This window comes from Kogia breviceps, chromosome 8 (genome assembly GCF_026419965.1).
Source record: "Kogia breviceps isolate mKogBre1 chromosome 8, mKogBre1 haplotype 1, whole genome shotgun sequence".
NCBI classification, from domain to species: domain Eukaryota; kingdom Metazoa; phylum Chordata; class Mammalia; order Artiodactyla; family Physeteridae; genus Kogia; species Kogia breviceps.
This window is the reverse complement of record NC_081317.1, coordinates 40522166-40545325: the sequence shown is the minus strand read 5'-3', so window position 1 is coordinate 40545325 and position 23160 is coordinate 40522166. Positions and strand designations below refer to the sequence as shown.

The following is a 23160-nucleotide window of genomic DNA, read 5'->3' as shown; positions in this document are numbered from 1 at the left end:
GCTTTAAATGTCAGGTCAAGGACATTTGCACTTGATTCAACAGACACTGAAGCTTAGGGACATGGTGTGGCAGGATGGAAGTCTTGCTTTTCAAAAAGTCATCTGTTGGGACTTCCCTGGCGGTCCAGTGGTTAAGACTCCGTGCTTCCAGTGCAGGGGGCACAGGTTCGATCCCTGGTCAGGGAACTAAGATCCCACGTGCCATGTGGTGCGGCCAAAAAAATTTTTTTTTAAGTCATCTGTTAGCAATATAGAAGATAAATTACCTATAATTAGAAGGCAGGATGCAGAAAGACTTACTAGGTTACTGAAATAATACCAGTAAAAGATAATGAGAGCCTAAACTAGAGAAATGTTAATAAGAATGGAAGAGAAGATAGATCTGAGAACTATTTCAAAGATTAAAAACTCCCAAACTTTGAAAAAACAGAAAAGTGAAACAGGAGGTTCAGCTGAATATCTGGATAAAATGATAAAACCTACAACAGAAATGATGAAGTCAAGCCAAATGCTTGGTTTGGAGAGAAAATGATGACCTCTAGTTTGGACACAGTGAGTATAAGGTATTCACAGAACAAGAGAGTGAAATATGCCACAAAGACAATTGATAAAACAGAGCCCCGAAGGCCATTAGAGGGAATGCCAGTGAAGCTGTGGAAGTTAGTAAACTCATATTCTGCTGCTAGAAGACAATGTTGGTAACACATCAAGAGCAACACAGATGTTTACATGCTTTGATGCAATTACTATTTTTAAGAATGTATTCCAAAGATAAATTCATAAAAAAATTAAATATATGAATATATTCAGTGAATATCAAGTGACCAATTCTAAACAACCTAAATGTTCAATATTAGGGTAATGACCTTAAACAAATTACAGCATGTTGATTTGACAGACTATAACGATGGTTTACATAAGGGGCTACCAAAAACTATAGTCCTTATCATTAGTTATTTTTTAAATACCTATACATGTGGCATTTTCCTAGAAAAGTACTATTCAAAAATGAAACCAAATGTTAAGACTGGTTGAACAAGGATGGATTTATTTTTCACCTTTAAAAATTTCTGGTATATTAATGTACAGTTTAAAAGAATTTTAACCTTTGCAAAAAGAAGGGCTTTCTTTCTCTGAAAAAGGAGTGCAAGGGGGAGAGGAAGGAGGTAGATAAAAAGATTATTTTTAATGGCCTCACTCTTTCTTTTTCCCCACTACACTCAATGACGTGACAAAAATCCTAGTTTCTTTATTTTTTTATTTATTTATTTTTTTTAATTTTTTTTATTTTTTATTGCGGTACGCTGGCCTCTCACTGCTGCGGCCTCTCCCACTGCAGAGCACAGGCTCCGGACGCGCAGGCCCAGCGGCCATGGCTCACGGGCCCAGCCGCTCCGCTGCATGTGGGATCCTCCCGGACCGGGGCACGAACCCGTGTCCCCTGCATCGGCAGGCGGACTCTCAACCACTGCGCCACCAGGGAAGCCCCAATCCTAGTTTTTTTAATGATAAAAAGTTTTGCACGTGCAAAAATAATATTTAAAGGAATGACACAAGTAAGGTAAAAAGAAAAATAAACCAATATGCAGATTGTGTGAACATTACCAGTATTTTGGTATCCTCCATGTGCCTGTCCCCAATACATCCCTTCCCCCCCAAAAAAAAATATCCACTATTATGAATTTTGTGTTTGTTATTCTCTTCCTTTGCTAGTCTTTTAGAATATCCCTGAGTAATATATTAAATTTGCTATTTTTTGAAATTTATATAAATGGCATCAAACTATTACTATTTGGTGACTTGCTTTTTTCATTGAAGATTGTTTTTTTTTTTTTTTTTTTTTTTTGTGGTACGTGGGCCTCTCACTGTTGTGGCCTCTCCCGTTGCGGGGCACAGGCTCCGGACGCGCAGGCTCAGCGGCCATGGCTCACGGGCCCAGCCGCTCCGCGGCATGTGGGATCTTCCCGGACCGGGGCACGAACCCGTATCCCCTGCATCGGCAGGCGGATTCTCAACCACTGCGCCACCAGGGAAGCCCTAAAGATTGTTTTTGATATTCATCCATGTTGCTATGTATTGCTGTAGCTCATTCATTTCTCCTACTGATTTTGTTGTCACAAACAACTGAGTTTGAATCATTCTTGTTGAAGATGTCTTCAGGGTTTAATCTAATGTAGAATTTCTAAAACACAGTTTCCCCATCATCTTCAACTTTAAAAGTTAATGCCAAATTGTTCTCCAAAATGGTCATACCAAATTACATTACCACTAGTAATTTGTTACTGTTGTTCTACATCCTTACCATACGGCATATTGTCCAATTCCTATCACTAGTTTTCACCTTCCTTCAGTTCTTCCTAGGCACTGCAATGAAATTAGTATTACCATATAGAACTTCGTCCTCTGCTTAAAAACTTTCAAAAATTCTTTATTATCTCCAGACTAAATCATAAATCAGGCTTTTAAGTCCTCCACAATCCATCCAAACCCACTGTGCCATATTTATACTATGCTCCTCTTTGAATTTTGTCTTAATTAAACTGGTTTATTCTTCACTGCCTCCATTATTTTACTCTGACATTCCAGTTTCTTCTCCCTCACTTCTTCATGTTCAAATTCTACTGTCCCTTAAATTCCAATTCAAAAGCTATTTTCCGACTTCCCTGGTGGTCCAGTGGTTAAGACTCCGCACTCCCAATATAGGGGGCCCCGGTTAGACCCCTGGACAGGGAAATAGATGCTGCATGCTGCAACTAAGAGTCTACATGCCACAATTAAAAGAGCCTGCATGCTGCAACTAAAGATCCCACATGCTGCAACTAAGATCCCACATGCCACAACTAAGACCTGGCACAGCCAAATAAATAAATAAATATTTTTTTAAAAACCCACAAAAACCAAAAGCTATTTTCTCCTAATAAAGCCATCTCTCATCTCCATTCCTATGAATTACCTTTTTTGGATCTACCACTTTCCACCTTGTACAAAAACAATTATCAAGTGCATGCTGTGTACAACATGCTCTGCTAAACATTTTACATCATAATTGCTAGTTTTCATAATAACAGTGCATGAAAGGCAGGTAATTTCATTCCAATGTAACACAGCTGATAAGCTGCAGTGCTATATTTTGTTATTAGGTTTGATTTCAAAGACTGTTCTCTTTCTACTATACTGCACTGTCACTTTGGTTTTAAAATATCATTAACATTACTTAATAATTTAAACTTATGTGTACCCAACTTTGCCCTACAGAAGATCTGAAACATCTATTATTTGCTCAAGTATATTAATATCATTCTTACTATCCAACAATGATCTGAGATGACTTAGAAAAATAAGATATGAACCACAATGGGGAAAATCATAATCAATGTAAAAAGAGGAAACAAATATGCTAACTATAAATGTTAACACAGTTGCTTGCACTGTACATAAAATTTGACAGTCAAGACAAGACAGGAAAACAAAATTTAATTCAATGCCAGAAAGGAAGAAGCTCACGAGTACCTCAGGGCAGGCAAGGATTTCCCATACTAAGTTGAAAATAGATTTTCATGTGGTATAGCGTTTTTATAAAGCAATATTATTGCTGCATTTGAGTGACAAGTTCTTAAGAGTATGGCTTCTTTTGTGTCCTATATAACACAACACATCAAGTGTTTTAATTTGTTGAATGACTGACCATTAAGTACTGGAGGTCAATATAAGGTAAAGAACAGATTCACAGTTTAAGAGGAAGTAAAAGAGAAGACTGGTGGTTGTGGTGAGAAAAATAAATGCAGACTTAGAGGTCTCTATAGGATAAGATCTTTTCTTTCTTTCTATATTTCTCCAAACAATATTTTTAAATGTGAATACCATTCTTAGCTTGTGAGCCTTACAAAAACAGACTGTTGGCCAGCCATAGTTTGCAACCCCTGGTCTGCAGGATAAAATTCTAACTTCTTAGTTTCACATAAAAAGACCTTTATAATCTAAATCCAATCTATTTCTCTAGTCATGTTATCCCACACTCACTTAAGTCTATACTTCTTAGATGCAGAATTTTTCAGTTTCCTGAATATTCAGTCTAAGGTTTTTCATAGCTCTGGGCCATTGCTCTTGCAGCTGCCTTAGGTTTTCTCCATTTCTCAGTTTATAGTTATTCACCATTCAAAATCCATCCCAAATGTCACTTCTTTATATACCTTTCCCATTTCACCCAAGGAGTGATCTAGTACCTTTTCTATTCAAAAACCTCTTTTTTATTGCTCATATCTCTCTTAAAGCCTTCATCATGCTGAATGATATTTTTACACTCTCTCTCCTCCTATCCCCACTACTCTGTCTAACGCATGGATGGTCTTATCCATCTTGATATTCCCACTCCCCTACATTGGTGCCTAACAATACCTATCATTATAGCACATGCTCAATAAATATTCATCAACTAAAGAAGTACTTCATACTTTTTAATATAAGTATCTGTGTAATAATGACTAAGATAATATCCTAAAACTGTAACTTTATACAATCATAATTGGGTTCCACTGCTTAGGTTTTTTTAAAGAAGAAAAATAATTTCACTGTGATTTTAAGAGAATTTTCTATTTTACATGCCTGGTTGTGTTCATGAGCTGTGCAATTATCTGTTCCATTATATTCTGTAAGCTGTTCTCTTCTTTTTTCTCTAATAAGAATTTTATGAACATCATCTTCCAGTCTATTGAAGAATCCTCCATCATGTGATAAAGTCTGAGAAGAACTCAATTCCTGTCAAAAATGAATTAAGATCTACTATCAATCAACACAAAAGTGCATGCATTTAATAAACCTGGTCAGCCACTAGAAGGATAGAGAATGAAAAAAAAATAACACAGAGACAATCAACCATCTGATTCTTCTCTATCTCCAGAAGATAACCAGTAGAGATATATTTGCAAATGTCCTTTTCTTTACTTCATATTTTTTGAGTTGGGTATTGCTTGATTTTTAAATTATTTTTTATCCATATACTATACAATTTACCCATTTAATTTGCAAATATAAATGGTTTTTAATATATTCACAGAGTTGTACAACCATAACCCATTTATAAAGTTACATCAGCCCAAAAAGAAACCCAGAACTTATTAGCATCATTTCCCATTCCCTCCTAATCCCTCCCCTGAGCTGTTCCCTAGGCAACACAAATCTACTTTCTGTTTGTATAGATTTGGCTATTCTGGACATCTGATATAAATGGAATCATACTGTATAGGTCTTTTGTGACTGGCTTTTTTCACTTTGCAACATGTTTTCAAAATTCATCCATATTACAGCATCTATCAGCACTCCATTCCTTATTGCCAAATAATATCCCACTGATGGATACACCATATTTTATTTCTCAATTCATCAGCTGATGGACATTTGAGCTGTTTCTACCTTTTGGTTATTATGAATAATGCTCCGGTAAACATTCATGCAACAAGTTTTTGTGTGGACATGTTTTCAGTTCTCTTGGGTATATACCTGGAAGTAGAATTGCTGGGACATATGGTAACTCTATGTGTAACCTTTTGAAAAATTGCCAAATAGTTTCTCAAAGTGACCATACTGTTTTACAACCTGTCAATGTATTGTGTATGAGGCTTCTAATTTCTCCACATTCTCACCAACACTTGTTATTATACATCTTTTCAAATTATAAACACCCTAGTGAGTGTGAAGTGGGTGTGAATGAGATTATGGTTTTGAATTGCATTTACCTGATGGCTAATGGTGCTAAGCATCTTTTCATGTGCTTATTGGATATTTGTATATCTTTGTGAAAAAACATTTATTCAGATAGCTTGCCCAATTTTTTTGTTTTTTAAACTACATGTGAATTTATTATTAAAAAAATTTTTTTTGGCTGCACCACATAGCACATGAAATCTTAGTTCCCCAACCAGGGATCGAACCTGTACCCCCCTGCATTGGAAGCATGGAGTCTTAACCACTGGACTGCCAGGGAAGTCCACTTTGCCCAATTTTTAATTAGGTTACTTTTTATTTTTGAGTTGTAGGAGCTCTTTATAAATTCTAGAAACAAGTCTCTTATCAAACACGATTTGCAAATATTTTCTCCCATTCTGTGGGTTGTCTTTTCACATTCTTGACAGCATCCTTAGTATCACAAAAGTTTTAATCTTGACAAAGTCCAATTTATCCAAGAAATCACTGCCCAACTCAGGGTCATCAAGATTTACTCCTATATTTTCTTCTAAGAGCTTTATAGTTGTAGTTCTTACATTTAAGTTTATAATCCATTTTGAGTTATTTTTTGCATATGGTGTGAGAAGGGCTCCAAATTCATTCTTTTGCATGTGGCTATCCAGCATCATTTGTTAAAAGATTATTCTTTTCCCAATGAATTGTCTTGGCACCCTTGTCCAAAATCAACTGAACACAAATATAAAGGCTTCTTTCTGGACTCTTAATTTTATTCTTTCAACATATATGTCTACCTTTTTTTTTTAATATGTCTACCCTTATGCCATACCACACTGCCTTAACTACTCTAGCCTTGTATTGCTCAAACTTCTAAAGTATATTTAAAAACAATTTTTACATAAATTCTACACACAAATGATAAGACTGTATCACAATCTACTCAATTATGTAAAGTTAGAGATTTTATATGTTCTCCAAGAAAAGTATCATTTCCTTTCCAACTTCCTGTCACAAGACAGAGACTGAAGAAAATGTTCCTCTCACTCTCATAGGTTTTCCCTATGTCCCACATTCTTGAGCTTTAATATTCCTAATTTTACCCACTTCAACTGTATTTGTTAGCAAATGACCCAACAGTTCAATGACTGTTCATCCTTTTCCTTTCACCTTATCTTAGAAAGTGTTTGAAAGAAAAAAAAAAAGTGTGTATCAGTGCTTAATATACAAATAATATTTTAAATGTTTGTAGAGCACTTTATATTTTGCAAAGCACTTACAGAAACATCCCTTTAGTTGAATCTCATTAACACTGTAAGAAATTGATAGAGCAAGAATAATTTCCCCACAAAGTAATCATAGTTACAGGAAAGTTAAAATAACTTGCTCATGAGTGATTCTACTGCCAAGTGGTACAGCTATAACTCAAAAAATACTTCATAAAATACTTCCAGTATATTCTGATAAAACTTCATTTTAAAGCAATGAATACAACAATGCTTAAAACACTGCTGAGCTTCTATGGAAGGTACAGCATGATGATGGCAACTAATCAGCCTCTGGATTTCACTACTTTAAATAGTGCAGTTGCAGTTCCAACTAAGGTCCTCTGTTTTTTGATAGCTGCTACCATTACCAGCATGCCTATCCCAAAGGGTACTCTATCCTTGATATTTTTTTCTTTAGTGAGGCATAAAATTTCTTTTCAGCCTAAGGATAGAAGTTTTCAAAAGATATCTTGACAGGAAACTACAGAGAAATGAAACAAAAATGAACGAACAATGTCCCCCCTCCCCCAACACACACACCTCAACAGAAAAAAGACAAAAATGCAGCAAGTGTTAAGAACACAGATTCTTTAATAAGTCCAGCCAATTCAATTTAAAATTCTGAGCACCTATTATGTGCCAAGAATATAATGAAAAAGACAGTACAGTGTTTGTGTAAGTATAGCCTTATAGATCACTGGAACATAATTAGGAGACTGGACATAAGCCTTCACATTTATGGTCAATTTATTTTTTATGAAGGTGTCAAGTTACTTCATTAAAGAAACAATATTGTTTTCAACAAATGGTGCTAGGAGAACTGGATATAAACATGCCAAAAGTGTATTTGAACTCTTTCTTCACACTACACACAAAAATTAACTCAAAATTAGATCATGGAGAAGATTCTGTGAAGATGGCAGAGTAGCAAGCACCAGGAACCTGTGTCCTCACACAGACAATAACTGCATTGGCAGAATCTGTCTGATTTTAGAACAACTATTTTGGAACTCTGAAGTCTGTTGAAGGCTTGTAACTTCCAGGGAAACTCTTGGATGGTAAACTGCAGTAAATTTTGGTCAATTTCAGCTCTTAGCACAGTAGCAACTACCTATCCACCACCCTCAGTGATGTGGCAGGCAGCTGTGTACATGTTCCTGGAGCAGCCTGTACACAGCTTATGGGAGCCAGGGTGGGCAGCAAGGAGCCTCTCCTCCAAATAATGGGGATTTGTGTTCTGGTCACTAATTGCCGCTTCTGATTACAGAGATGCAGACCAAGAGACAAAAAGGCAGGCAGTTGTTGTTGCTGCACCTCCCCTCATTGTTACAAGCCCCTCCCCCTCTAGCTGAAGTGACTTCGAGTGGATTTAAAGAGCTAGCGCCCTTCCCCTCCCCCCTCATATTTTGCTTTTCCACTCTTGAGAGCCAGACTTTTAAAAATAGGCCATTCATGGGCTTCCCTGGTAGCACAGTGGTTAAGAATCCACCTGCCAATGCAGGAGACACAGGTTTGAGCCCTGGTCCGGGAAGATCCCACATGCCACAGAGCAACTAAGCCTGTAAGCCACAACTACTGAGCCTGCACTCTAGAGCCTGCAAGCGACAACTACCGAGCCTGCAGGCCACAACTACTGAAGCCCGCACATCTAGAGCCCATGCTCCGCAACAAAAGAAGCCACTGAAGTGAGAAGCCTGTACACCTCAACAAAGCATAGCCCCCCGCTTGCCATAACTAGAAAAAGCCTGCACACGGCAACAAAGACCCAACGCAGCCAAAAATAAAATAACAAATTAAAAATATATATTAATGTTTGAAAAAATAAAATAAAGACCAGCTTATTAAAAACAAGTAGGCCATTCAAAAACAACTGCCTGTAAGGGGAAAATTAGAATGTAACTATGAATGCCCAAGGGAACGCTATGAAAAGACCTAAGACATTAAGTTTACAACAATCAAAAAAAAAAAACTAAAACAAAAACCCCAAAACAGTAACAAAAAACACCAATCCCTGAGGGAGGAGGAGAATCTGATTTCCAGAGTTACCATATTACTAAACTCAAATGTCTCATATTCAACAAAAAATCACAAGGCATACAAAGAAACAGGAAAGTATAACCCATTGAAAGTAAAAAGAAATCAATAGAGGGGCTTCCCTGGTGGCGCAGTGGTTGAGAATCCGCGCCTGCCGATGCAGGGGACGTGGGTTCGTGCCCCGGTCCGGGAAGATCCCACATGCCGCAGAGCGGCTGGGCCCGTGAGCCATGGCCGCTGACCCTGCGTGTCCAGAGCCTGTGCTCCGCAACGGGAGAGGCCACAACAGTGAGAGGCCCACGTACCACAAAAAAAAAAAAAAAAAAAATCAATAGAAACTGTTCCTGAAAAAGACTTATTTATGGCAGTTGTATTAGACAAAGACTTTAAAACAACTGTCTTAAAGATGCTCAAAGATTTAAAGGAAGATGTGGAGAAAATCAAGAAAACAATGTGTGGACAAAATGGAAATGTAATTAGGGATTAAAAAAAGAAATCTAAAGAGATGCCAAAAGGAAATTCTGGAGGTAAAAAAGTACAATAACTGAAACAACACATTCACTAGAGTGACTGAAAGGCAGAGTTGAGCAGGCAGAAAAAAGAATCAGTAAACGTAAAGATAGGACAACAGAAATTATCTAGGCTGAGGAACAGAAAGAAAAAGATTGAAGAAAAGCAAACAGAGCCTAAGGGACCTGTGGGACACCATCAAGCAGGCCAACATACAAATTGTGCGAGTCTTAGAAGAAGAAAAGAGATGGAAAGGGGCACAGAGAATATCTGCAGAAAGGGGCAGAGAGAATATCTGAAGAAATAATGGCTAAAAACTTCCCAAATCTGATGAAAGACATGACTATAAACATCCAAGAAGCTTAAAGAACTCCAAGTAAGATGGACTCAAAAAGACCCACAGAAAGTCACATTATAATAAATTTTCAAAAGACAATGACAAGGGACTTCCCCAGTGGTCCAGTGGTAAAGAATCCCCCTTCCACTGCAGGGGATGCAGGTTCAATCCCTGGTTGGGGGAACTAAGATACCACATGCCATGGGGCAACTAAGCCCACATGCCACAACTACTGAGCCCACGCACCTCAACTAGAGAGAGTCCACGTGCCACAAAATACAAAGCCCACGTGCTCTGGAGCCTGCACACCGCAACTACAGAGCCAACGTGCTCTGGAACCCACAACTAGAGAGAAAAAACCCGCATGCCACAACTAGAGAGAAGCCCGCGCACTGCAACGAAGACCTGATGCAGCCAATTAAAAAAAAAAAAAAAAAAAGACAATGACAAAATAAAATCATAAAAGCAACAAAAGGAAGCAAATCATCATATACAAGGGATCCTCAATAAGATCATAAGCAGTTTTCTCATCAGAAACTTTGAAGGCCAGGAGACAATGGGCTGAAATATTAAAAATACTGAAAGAAAAAAATCTTTCAACCAAGAATGTAATATGTGGCAAAACTCTCCTTCAAAAGTGAGTGAGAAATCAAGACATTCCCAGAAAAACAAAATCTGAGGGAGTTTGTGACCACTAGACCTTCCCTGCAAGAAATACTCATGGTAGTGCTGGGAAGGTAAAAAGAACGAACATTAGACAGTAACTCAAAGCCACATGGGGAAATAAACATATCAGTAAAGGGTAATTATAAAAGCAAGTATTATTGTAACAATGGCATGTGACTGTACTTTTTGTTTTCTACATGATTTAAGAGACTAATATGTTTAAAGGAACAAAAACAATTATTAGTGTAAGTGCTAACATTAACATAACTTTCATTTGTAACTCCAAATCTTGTTTTCTACATAACTTGAAAGACTAATGCACTTAAAATAATTATCAGTTTATGTTTTGGGGCATGCAATGCATGAAGATGTAATTTTGTGACATCAGCAACTGAAAGGGAAGAGTGATCAAGACGGGAGAGTACAGAGACCAAGAGCTCACCTCCTCTCACACGCACACCAACTTCACAACTATCTGCAGAACAACCACTGATGAAGAAGACTAGAACCTACCAGGAAAGATCTTCTACAACTAAAGACATGATGAGATGGGTGGGGGGGGGTGGACTCGTGACACAGTCAAATCCCATACCTCCCAGGTGGGCAACCCAAAAACTGGAGAATAACTATACTGCAAAGGTTCTCCCACAGGAATGAGAATTCTGAGCCCCATGTCAGGCCCCCCAGCCCAGGGGTCCAGCACTGTGAAGACAAGCCACCAGAGCATTCAGCTTTGAAGGTCAGTGGGGCTTAACTGCAGGAGCCCCACAGGACTGGGGGTGATAGAGACTTCAGTCTTAAAGGTTGCACACAAAATCTCATGCACACCGGGGCCCAGGGCAAAAGCAGTAATTTGACAGGAGTACATCTACCTACTGGTCTTGGAGAGTCTCCTGGAAAGGTGGGGGGTGGATGCGGTTCACCCTGGGGACACAGACACTGATGACAGACATACTGGGGAACATTCAGCTGTGTGAACACTGCTGCTATGGGGGCTGACATCTGGGCTCATTAGCTCCAAGACCTGGTTCCACCCAACAGCCTACAGGCTACAGTGCTAGGATACCTCAGGCCAAACAACTAACTGGGCAGGGACACAGCCCCAGGCATCAACAAACAGGCTGCCTGAAGACTTCCTGAGCCCACAGCTGCCTCTAAACATGCCCATAGATACGGTCCTGCCCACCAGAGGGCCAAGACCCAGCTCCACTCACCAGTGGCCAGGCATCGGGCCCTCCCACCAGCAAGCCTGCACAAGCTCTAGATTAGCCTCACCCACTGTGGGCAGACACCAGAAGTAAGAAACCTACGATCCTGCAATGCAGGATCCCAGACCCAACCCTGGGACCAGCCAGGCCCTGACCCTGCCCACTAGCTGGCCAAAGCAACCTCTGGGACACCGTGGACCCAAAAACTATATCAGGAATTGCCTCCCAAAAAAAATCTGAAACGAGCTCTGAGATCCCTGGGACCTACAACAGTCAGACTCTAGGACAAGCTCTCCCTGCCAGTATTCCAGTACTAACCACAGGATCTGGCAACGGTGGACTGGCAACAGCCACAGTCTTCAGGACCCTGACTCTGTCCACCAGTAAGCCAATACTAGCCCTGGGGCTCCCTGGGACTGCATCCAATCCAGCCACTTTATGACCAGGCCCTGCTAAACAGCAGCCAACAGCATCTGCACAAGGCAGGGCCTAGCAACTAAGCAGACTAGGGGCCAATCAAGGCTACCAGACTGCTCACACAGTGAACCTGCTGCAAAAAAAGGACCACACAGCTCTCTTAGTGGGAAGCCCTGGAGCACACAGCTTGGGTGCCAAGAGGAGAGTGCACAGTGGGGACACACAGGATGCTTCCTACAGAAGGCCACTTCTCCTAGGTCAAGAATCGGAGCTGACCTATCACATACACAGAGATATGAATAGAAACGTAAACAAAATGAGGCATCAGAGGAATATGTTCCAGACAAAGGAACAAAATAAAACCCCAGAAGAACTAAGTGAACTGGAGATAGGTAATCTACTCGAGAAAGAGTTCAAAGTAGGATCATAAAGAAGATCCAACTCGGGAGGAGAATGGATGCACAGAGCAAGAAGTCAGAAGTTTTTAACAAACAGCTACAAAACCACAAAGAACAACCAGAGATGAAGAATACAATAACTGAAATGAAAAATACACTAGAAGGACTCAATAGTAAACTAAATACTTCAGAAGAATGGATCAGTGAAATCACTGCCACTGAACAGTAAAAAAGAAAAAAGAATGAAAAGAAGACAGTTTAAGAGACCTCCCAGACAACATCAAAAGCACAAATATTCACATTACAGGGGTCCCAGAAGAAGAAGAAGAGAGAAAGGGCCTGATAAAATATCTGAAGAGATAATACCTAAAAAACTCCCTTTGAAAAGTAAACAGTCACCCAAGTCCAAGCAGCACAGTCTCATACAAGATTAACCCAAAGAGGAATACACCAAGATATACTGTAGTTAAAATGACAAAAATTAAAGATAAAGAGAGTATACTAACAGCAGCAAGGGAAAAGCAAAAAATAACAAACAAGTGAACTCCCATAAGGTTATCAGCTGATTTTTCAGCAGAAACTCTGCAGGACAGAAGGGAGTAGCATGATATATTTAAGGTGATGAAAAGGAAAAACCTACAACCAAAATACTCTACCCAGCAAGGCTCTCATTCAGATTTGACAGAGAAATCAAAGGCTTTACAGACAAACAAAAACTGAAGGAATTCCGTACCACCAAACCAGCTTTACAACAAACGTTAAAGGAACTTATCTAGGCAAAAATGAAACGGCCACAGCTAGAAACAAGAAAATTACAGAATGAAAAGGCTCACTGGTAAAGGCAAACATGCGGTAAAGGTAAGAAATCATCCATACACCAAGCTTCTAGGGAGATTTAAAGACAAAAGTAGTAAAATCATCTATATCCACAATAAGCAGTTAAGGAATGCACAAAACAATTATACATAAAATATGATATAAAAAACAGTAATCATGAGGGGAGGAGAATACAAATGCAAGATATTTAAAAGACATTTGAAATTAAGGGTTAAGCTACTTAAAGCAATCACGTATATATGTACACTACTATACAAAAACCTTGCAGTAAACACCAACCAAAAACCTATAACAGATATACACACAAATAAGAAAAAGGAATACAAATACAATACTAAATATAAACACATCAAATCACAAGAGAACAAAAGAAGAAAGGGGGCAAAATACCTACAAAAACAAATCCAAAACAATTAACAAAATGGCAATAGAACATACATACTGATAATTACCTTAAATGTAAACGGATAAAATGTTCCAACCAAAAGACATAGACTTCCTTAATAGATACAAAAACAAGATCCATATAAATGCTGTCTATAAGAGACCAACTTCAGATCTCGAGACACATACAGACTGAAAGTGAGGAAATGGAAAAAGGTACTCCATGGTAATGCAAATCAAAAGAAAGTTTGAATAACAATGTATCAGACAAAATAGACTTTAAAGACTGTTACTAGAGACAAAGAATGACACCACATAATGATAAAGGATCAATCCAAGAGAAGATTTAACAATTGTAAACATTTATTCACCTAACATAGGAGGACCTCAATACATAAGGCAAATGCTAACAGCCATAAAAGGGGAAATTGACAGTAACAAAATCACAGTAGGGGACTTTAACACCCCACTTTCACCAATGGACAGATCATCCAAAATTACAATAAATAAGGAAACACAAGCTTTAAATGATACATTAAACAAGAAAGACTTAATTGGTATTTAAAGGACATTCCATCCAAAAACAATATAATACACTTACTTCTCCAGAGCTCATGGAATACTCTCCAGGACAGATTATATCTTTGGTCACAAATCAAGCCTTTGTAAATTTAAGAAAATTGAAATCATATCAAGAATCTTTTCCGACCACAACGCTATGAGACTAGATATCAATTACAGGAAAAAAAATACCAACACGTGGAAGCTAAACAATAGTCTACTGAATAACCAAGAGATCACTGAAGAAATCAAACATGAAATCCAAAAATACCTAGAAACAAATGACAATGAAAACATAATGACAGGATGCAGCAAAGCAGTTCTAAGAGGGAAGTTTATAGCAATACAATCCTACTGCAAGAAACAAGAAAAATCTCAAATAAACAACCTAACCTTACACCTAAAGCAATTAGGGAAAGAAGAAAAAAAAAAACCCAAAGTTAGCAGAAGGAAAGAAATCATAAAGATCAGATCAGAAATAAATGAAAAAGAAATGAAGGAAACAATAGGAAAGATCAATAAAACTAAAAGCTGGTTCTTTGAGAAGATAAACAATATTGATAAACCATTAGCCAGAATCATCAAGAATAAAAGGGAGGAGACTCAAATCAACAGAATTAGAAATGAAAAAGGAGAAGTAACAACTAACACTGCAGAAATACAAAGGATCATGAGATTACTACAAGCAACTCTATGCCAATAAAATGGACAACCTGGAAGAAATGGACAAATTCTTAGAAAAGCACAACCTTCCAAGACTGAACCAGAAACACTAGAAAATATGAACAGACAATCACAAGAACTGAAATTGAAACTGTAATTAAAACTCTTCCAACAAACAAAAGCCCAGGACCAGATAGCTTCACAGGTGAATTCTACCAAACATTTAGAGAACAGCTAACACCTATCCTTGTCAAACTCTTCCAGAATACAGCAGAGGGAGAAACACTCCCAAACTCATTCTACAAGGCCACCATCACCCTGACACTAAAAGCAGACAAAGACATCACAAAAAAAGAAAACTACAGGCCAATATCACTGATGAACACAGATGCAAAAATTCTCAACAAGATACTAGCAAACAGAATCCAACAGCACATTAAAAGGATCATACACCATGATCAACTGGGGTTTATCCCAGGACTGCAAGGATTCTTCAATATATGCAAATCAAACAATGTGATATACCATATTAACAAACTGAAGTATAAAAACCATATGAAAATCTCAACAGATGCAGTAAAGCTTTCAACAAAATTCAACACCCATTTATGAGAAAGACTCTCCAGAATGTAGACATAGAGGGAATCTACCTTAAAATAATAAAGGCCATATATGACAAACCCACAGCCAACTTCATTCTCAATGGTGAAAAACTGGAACCCTTTCCGCTAAGATCAAGAACAAGACAAGGTTGCCCACTCTCACCGCTATTATTCATACAGTTTTGGAAGTTTTAGCCACAGCAATCAGAGAAGGAAAAGAAATAAATGGAATCTAAATCAGAAAAGAAGAAGTAAAACTGTCACTGTTTGCCGATGACGATACTATACATAGAGAATCCTCAAAATGCTACCAGAAAACTATTAGAGCTAATCAATTAATTTAATGAAGTAGCAAGATATAACATTAATGCACAGAAATCTCTTACATTCCTATACACTAATGATGAAAAATCTGAGAGAGAAATTAAGGAAACATTCCCATTTACTACTGGAACAAAAACAATAAAACACCTAGGAATAAACCTACCAAAGGAGACAAAAGACTTGTATGCAGAAAACTGTAAGACACTGATGAAAGAAATTACAGATGACAGAAAAAGATGGAGAGATAGACCATGTTCTTGGATTGGAAGAATCAATACTGTGAAAATGACTATACTACCCAAAGCAATCTACAGATTCAATGCAATCCCTATCAAACGACCAATGGCATTTTTCACAGAACTAGAACAAAAACTTTCACAATCTGTATGGAAACACAAAAGACCCCGAATAGCCAAAGCAATCTTAAGAAAGAAAAATGGAGCTGGAGGAATCAGGCTCCTGGACTTCAGAATATACTACAAAGCTACAGTAATCAAGACAATATGGTACTGGCACAAAAACAGAAATATAAATCAATGGAACAGGATAGAAAGCCCAGAGATAAAACTCATGCACATATGGTCATTTTATCTTTGATAAAGGCAGCAAGAATATAAAATGGAGAAAAGACAGCCTCTTCAATAAGTGGTGCTGGGAAAACTGGACAGCTACATGTAAAAGAATGAAATTAGAACACTCCCTAACACCATACACAAAAATAAACTCCAAATGCATTAAAGACCTAAATGTAAGTCCAGACACTATAAAACTCTTAGAGGAAAACATAGGAAGAACACTCTATGACATAAATCACAGCAAGATCCTTTTTGACCCACCTCCTAGAGAAATGGAAATAAAAACAAAAATAAACAAATGGGACCTAATGAAACTTAAAAGCTTTTGCACAGTAAAGGAAACCATAAACAGACCAAAAGACAACCCTCAGGATGGCAGGAAATATTTGCAAACAAAGCAACTGACAAAGTTGCTTGTATATCTCCAAAATATACAAGCAGCTCATGCAGCTTAACATCAAAAAAAACAAACAACCCAACACAAAAATGAGTGGAAGACCTAAATAGACATTTCTCTAAAGAAGATATACAGATTTCCAACAAACACATGAAAGGATGCTCAACATCACTAATCATTAGAGAAATGCAAATCAAAACTACAATGTGGTATCACCTCACACCAGTCAGAATGGCCATCCTCAAAGTATCTACAAACAATAAACGCTAGAGATGGTGTGGAGAAAAGGGAACCCTCTTGCACTGTTGGTGGGAATGTAAATTAATACAGCCACTATGGAGAACAGTATGGAGGTTCCCTAAAAAACTAAAAGTAGAACTACCATATGACACAACAATCTCACTACTGGGCATACACCCTGAGAAAAACATAATTCAAAAAGAGTCATGTACCACAATGTTCACTGCAGCACTATTTACAATAGCCAGAACATGGAAGTAACCTAAGTGTCCATCGACAGAAGAATGGTTAAAGAAGATGTGGCATATATATATAGTGGAATATTACTCAGCCATAAAAAGAAACGAAATTGAGGTATTTGTACTGAGGTGGATGGACCTAGAGTCTCTCATACAGAGTGAAGTAAGTCAGAAAGAGAAAAACAATTACCATAAGCTAACACATATATATGGAATCTAAAAAGAAAAATGGTTCTAATGAACCTAGGGGCAGGACAGAAATAAAGATGCTGATGTAGATAATAGACATGAGGACACGGGGAGTGGGAAGGGTTAAGCTAGGATGAAATGAGAGAGTAGCACTGACATATATACACTACCAAATGTAAAACAGATAGCTAGTCTGAAGCAGCTGCATAGCACAGGGAGATCAGCTTGGTGCTTTGTGACCACCTAGAGGGGTGGGATAGGGAAGGTGGGAGGGAGACGCAAAAGGGAAGGGATATGGGGATATGTGTATATGGATAGCTGATTCACTTTGTTATACAGCAGAAACTAACACAACATTGTAAAGCAATTATACTCCAATCAACATGTTAAAAAATAAATAAAATAAAACAAAGACTGTTACAAGAGACAAAGAAGGACACTACATAATGATTGAGGAATCAATCCAAGAAGAAAATATAACAATTGTTAATATATGCATCCAGCATAGGAGCAATTCAATATGCAAGGCAAATGTTAACAGTAATAAAAGAAGAAATTATCAGTAACACAATAATAGTGGGGGACTTTAACACCCCACTTACATCAATAGACAGATCATCCAGAGAGAAAAATCAATGACGATACATAAGCCTTAAATGATACCTTAGACCAAATGGACTTAATTGATATTTATAGAGCATTCCATCCAAAGGCAGCAGAACACACATTCTTTTCAAGTGCACATGGAACATTCTCCAGGATAAATTGCATGCTGGGCCACAAAGCAAGCCTTTAAGAAAATCGAAATAGCATCAAGCGTGTTTTCTGACCACAACGCTATGAGACTAGAAATCAACTATAAGAAAAAACTGCAAAAAACACAAACACTTGGAGGCTAAACAATATGATACTAAACAACCAATGGATCAAAGAAGTCACAGAAGAAATAAAAAAATACCTAGAGACAAATGACAATGAAAACACAATGATCCAGGGACTTCCCTGGTGATGCAGTGGTTAAGAATCCACCTGCCAAGGCAGGGGTTTGAGCCCTGGTTCAGGAAGATCCTACATGCCGCGGAGCAACTAAGTCTGTGCACCACAACTACTGACCCTGTGCTCTAGAGCCCGCGAGCCATAACTACTGAAGCCTGCATGCCTAGATCCCATGCTCCGCAACAAGAGAAGCCCACACACCGCAAAAAAGAGCAACCCCTGCTCTCTGCAACTAGAGAAAGCCTGAGCACAGCAATGAATATCCAATACAGTCTTAATTAATTTACACACACACACACACACACACACACACACACACACACACGATCCAAAACCTATGGGATGCAGCAAAAGCAGTTCTAAGAGGGAAATTTATAGCTATACAAGCTTATCTCAGGAAACAAGAAAAATCTCAAATAAACAACCTAACATTACATCTAAAGCAACTACAGAAAGAAGAACAAAGCCCAAAGTGAGTAGAAGGGAAGGAATCATAAAAATCAGAGCAGAAGTAAACAGAACTGAAAAAAACAGTAGAGAAGATCAACAAAACTAAAACTGATTCTTTGAAAAGATAAATGAAATTGATAAACCTTTAGCTAGACTCATCAAGCAAAAAAGGAAGAGGGCCCAAATCAATAAAACCAGAAATGAAAAAGAAGTTACAACCAATACCACAGAAATAGAAAGGACCATGACAGACTACTATGAGCAACTATATGCCAATAAAAATGGACACCCTAGAATAAATGGACAAATTCTTAGAAAGGTGTTATACACTCTTCAAGACTGAAACAGGAAGAAACAGAAAATATGAACAGACCAATCACAAGTACTGAAATGGAAACAGATTTTAAAACCCTCAACAAAAAAAGTCCAGGACCAGATGGCTTCACAAATGAATTCTATCCAACATTTAGAGAATAGTTAAAACCTATCCTTCTGAAACTATTCCAAAAAACTGCAGAGGAAGGAACACTTTCAAACTCATTCTACGAGGTCACCATCACCCTGATACCAAAATCAGAAAAAAATATCACAAAAAAAGAAAATTACAGACCAGTATCACTGATGAATGTAGACACAAAAATCCTCAACAGGGCTTCCCTGGTGGCGCAGTGGTTGAGGGTCCGCCTGCTCATGCAGGGGACACAGGTTCGTGCCCCGGTCCGGGAAGATCCCACATGCTGCAGAGTGGCTGGGCCCATGAGCCATGGCCGCTGAGCCTGCGTGTCCGGAGCCTGTGCTCTGCAACGGGAGAGGCCACAGAGGTGGAGAGGCCCGTGTACCGCAAGGAAAAAAAAAATCCTCAACAAAATACTAGTAAACTGAATCCAACAACACATTAAAGGGTCGTACACCATGATCAAGTAGGATTTATCACAGGGATGCAATGATTTTTCAATATCCACAAATCAATCAGTTTGATGCCACATTATGATCATCTCAATAGATGCAGAAAAAGCTTCTGATAAAATTCAACATCCATTTATGATTAAAAACTCTCCAGAAAGTAGGCACAATGGGAACACACTTCAACATAATAAAGGTCATATGTGATGAACACACAGCTAACATCACACTCAACAGTGAAAAGCTGAAAGCTTTTCCTCAAAGATCAGAAACAAGACAAAGATGTCCACTTTCACCACTTTTAATCAACATAGTTTTGGAAGTCCTAGCCACAACAATCAGAGGAAAATAAATAAATAAAAGGTATCCAAATGGGAAAAGAAAAAGTTAAACTGTCATTGTTTGCAGATGATATGATACTATACATAGAAAATCCTAAAGATGCCACCAAAATATTACCAGAACTCATCAATGAATTCAGTAAAGTTTCAGGATGCAGAATTAATAACACAGAAATCTGTTGTATTTCTATACACTAACAAGAGGTGAGAAACAGAAATTAAGGAAACAATCTCATTTACCACTATCAAAAAGAATAAAATACCTAGAAATAAACCAACTTATGGAGGCAAAAGACCTGTACTCCAGAAACTATAAAATGCTGATGAAAGAAATCATAGATGACACAAACAAATGGAAAGATATACTGTGTTTTTGGATTGGAAGAATCAATATTGTCAAAATGACTATACTACCCAAGGCAACCTACAGATTCAATTCAATTGCTATCAAATTACCAATGGCATTTTTCACAGAACTGGAACAAATTTTTTTTTACTTTTTATGGAAACATGAAAGACCCAGGATAATAAAAGCAATCTTGAGAAAGAAAAATGGAGATGGGGAGGAATCAGGCTCCCTGACTTCAAACTATATTACAAAGCTACTGTAAGCAAAACAGTGTAACACTAGCACAGAAACAGAAATATAGATCAATGGAACAGGATAGAAAGCCCAGAAATAAACCCACACAGCTATGGTCAATTAATCTATGGCAAAGAAGGCAAGAATATACAATGGAGAAAAGACAGTCTCTTCAAGAAATCATGCTGGAAAAGCTGGACACCTACATATAAAAGAATGAAATTAGAACATTCTGTAACACAATACACAAAAATAAACTCAAAATTATTAAAGACCTAAATGTGAGACCAGATACTATAAAACTCCTAGAGGAAAACATAGGCAGAACACTCTTTGACATAAATCACAGCAATATCTTTTTGGATCCCCATCTCTTACAGTAATGGAAATAAAAACAAAAATAAACAAATGGGACCTAATTAAACTTATGAGCTTTGCACAGCAAAGGAAACCATAAACAAAACAAAAAGACAACCTATGCACTGGGTAAAAATATTTGCAAATGATGTAACCAACAAAGGTATTAATTTCCAAAATATACAAACAGCTCAATTTTTAAAAATTCAAAAAATGGGCAGAAGACCTAAATAAACATTTCTCCAAAGAAGACACAGAGATGGCCAACAGGCACACGAAAAGATGCTGAACACCACTAATTATTAGAGGAAATGCAAGTCAAAACTACAATAAGTTATCACCTTATGCTGTTCAGAATGGCCATCATCAAAAAGTCTACAAATAAATGCTGGAGAGGGTATGGAGAAAAGGGAATCCTCCTACACTGATGGTGGGAATGTAAACTGGTACAGCCATTATGGAGAACAGTATGGAGGTTCCTTAAAAAACTAAAAATAGAATTATCATATGATCCAGCAACCCCATTCCTAGGCATATATCCAGAAGAGACGAAAACTCTAGTTTGAACACATACATGCACCCCAATGTTCAGAGCAGTACTATTTACAATAGCCAAGACATGGAAGCGACCTAAATGTCCATCTTCAGATGAATGGATAAAGAAGATACACACATACACAGTAAAATTACTCAGCCATAAAAGAACAATGAGGGCTTCCCTGGTGGCACAGTGGTTAGGAGTCTGCCCTCTGATGCAGGGGACACGGGTTTGTGCCCTGGTCCGGGAAGATCCCACATGCTGTGGAGCCGCTAGGCCTGTGAGCCATGGCTGCTGAGCCTGTGCGTCTGGAGCCTGTGCTCTGCAATGGGAGAGGCCACAACAGTGGGAGGCCCACATACCGTAAAAAAAAAAAAAAAAAAAAAGAACAATGAGATAATGCCATTTGCAGCAACATGGATGGACCCAGAGATTATCATACTAAGTGAAGCAAGTTAGACAGAGAAAGACAAATGATATCACTTATATGTGGAATCTTAAAAAAATGATATAAAGGAAGTTACAAAACAGACACAGACTCACATAGAAAACAAACGTAAGGCCACCAAAGGGGAAAGGGGGAAAGGGACAAATTAGGGATTTGGGATTAACAGATGCACACTACTATACATAAAACAGAAAAAACAGTAAGGACCTACTGTATAGCACAGGAAACTATATTCAGTATCTTGTAATAACCTATAATGGAAAAGAATCTGAAATATATGTGTGTGTATGTATATACACATATAACTAAATCAGTTTGCTATACACCTGAAACATTGTAAATCAACTATACTTCAATTAAAAGAAACTGAAAGGGGTGGGGACAGCAGTGTAAAGAAATAATTTTTGTATGTTACTGAAGTTAAGCTGCTATAAATTCAAATTAGTTTTATAACTTTAGAATGTTAAATGTAATCCCCAAGGTAATCACAAAGAACATAGCTAGAGAATATACACAAAAGGAAACAGGAAAAGAATTTAAAATATTTCACTACAAAAAATCAACTAAACACAAAAGAAAACAGTAATGCAGGAAATGAGAGACAAAAAACCTATATGGCATATAAAAAATAAATAGCACAATGACAGAAGTCCCTCCTTGTATCATGCTAAGTGAAATGAGTCCGACAGAGAAAAACAAGTACCATATGATTTCACTTATAAGTGGAATCTAAAAAACAAAACAAAAATACTTATAGATACAGAGAACAATGTGGCAGTTGCCAGATTAGGGGAGGGGGATGGATGAAATAGGTTAAATGAATTAAGATGTACAAACTTCTAACTGTAAGATAAATATGTCACAGGGATGTAATGTACACATGGGAAATGTAGTCAATAATGCTGTAAAAACAGGGGACTTCCTGGTGGCACAGCGGTTAAGAATCCACCTCCCAATGCAGGGGACATAGGTTCGAGCCCTGGTCCAGGAAGATCCCGCATGCCACAGAGCAATTAAGC

At 37.9% G+C, this 23160-nt stretch overlaps 1 protein-coding gene across 4 annotated transcripts in view; it reads right to left on the bottom strand.

The window, feature by feature from the left end:
• GKAP1 (G kinase anchoring protein 1) overlaps positions 1-23160 on the bottom strand; it is an 80867-nt gene that overhangs the window by 14895 nt on the left and 42812 nt on the right. For 2 of the 4 annotated variants that reach the window (XM_059072311.2, XM_067041273.1), the window contains one exon: positions 4599-4755. The exons of 1 other annotated variant lie outside the window; for it this stretch is intronic. In XM_059072311.2, coding sequence (XP_058928294.1) covers positions 4599-4755 — 157 coding nt within the window. The remainder of the gene's footprint in view (positions 1-4598; positions 4756-23160) is intronic. One more of the 4 variants, XM_067041272.1, reaches the window with a different exon arrangement.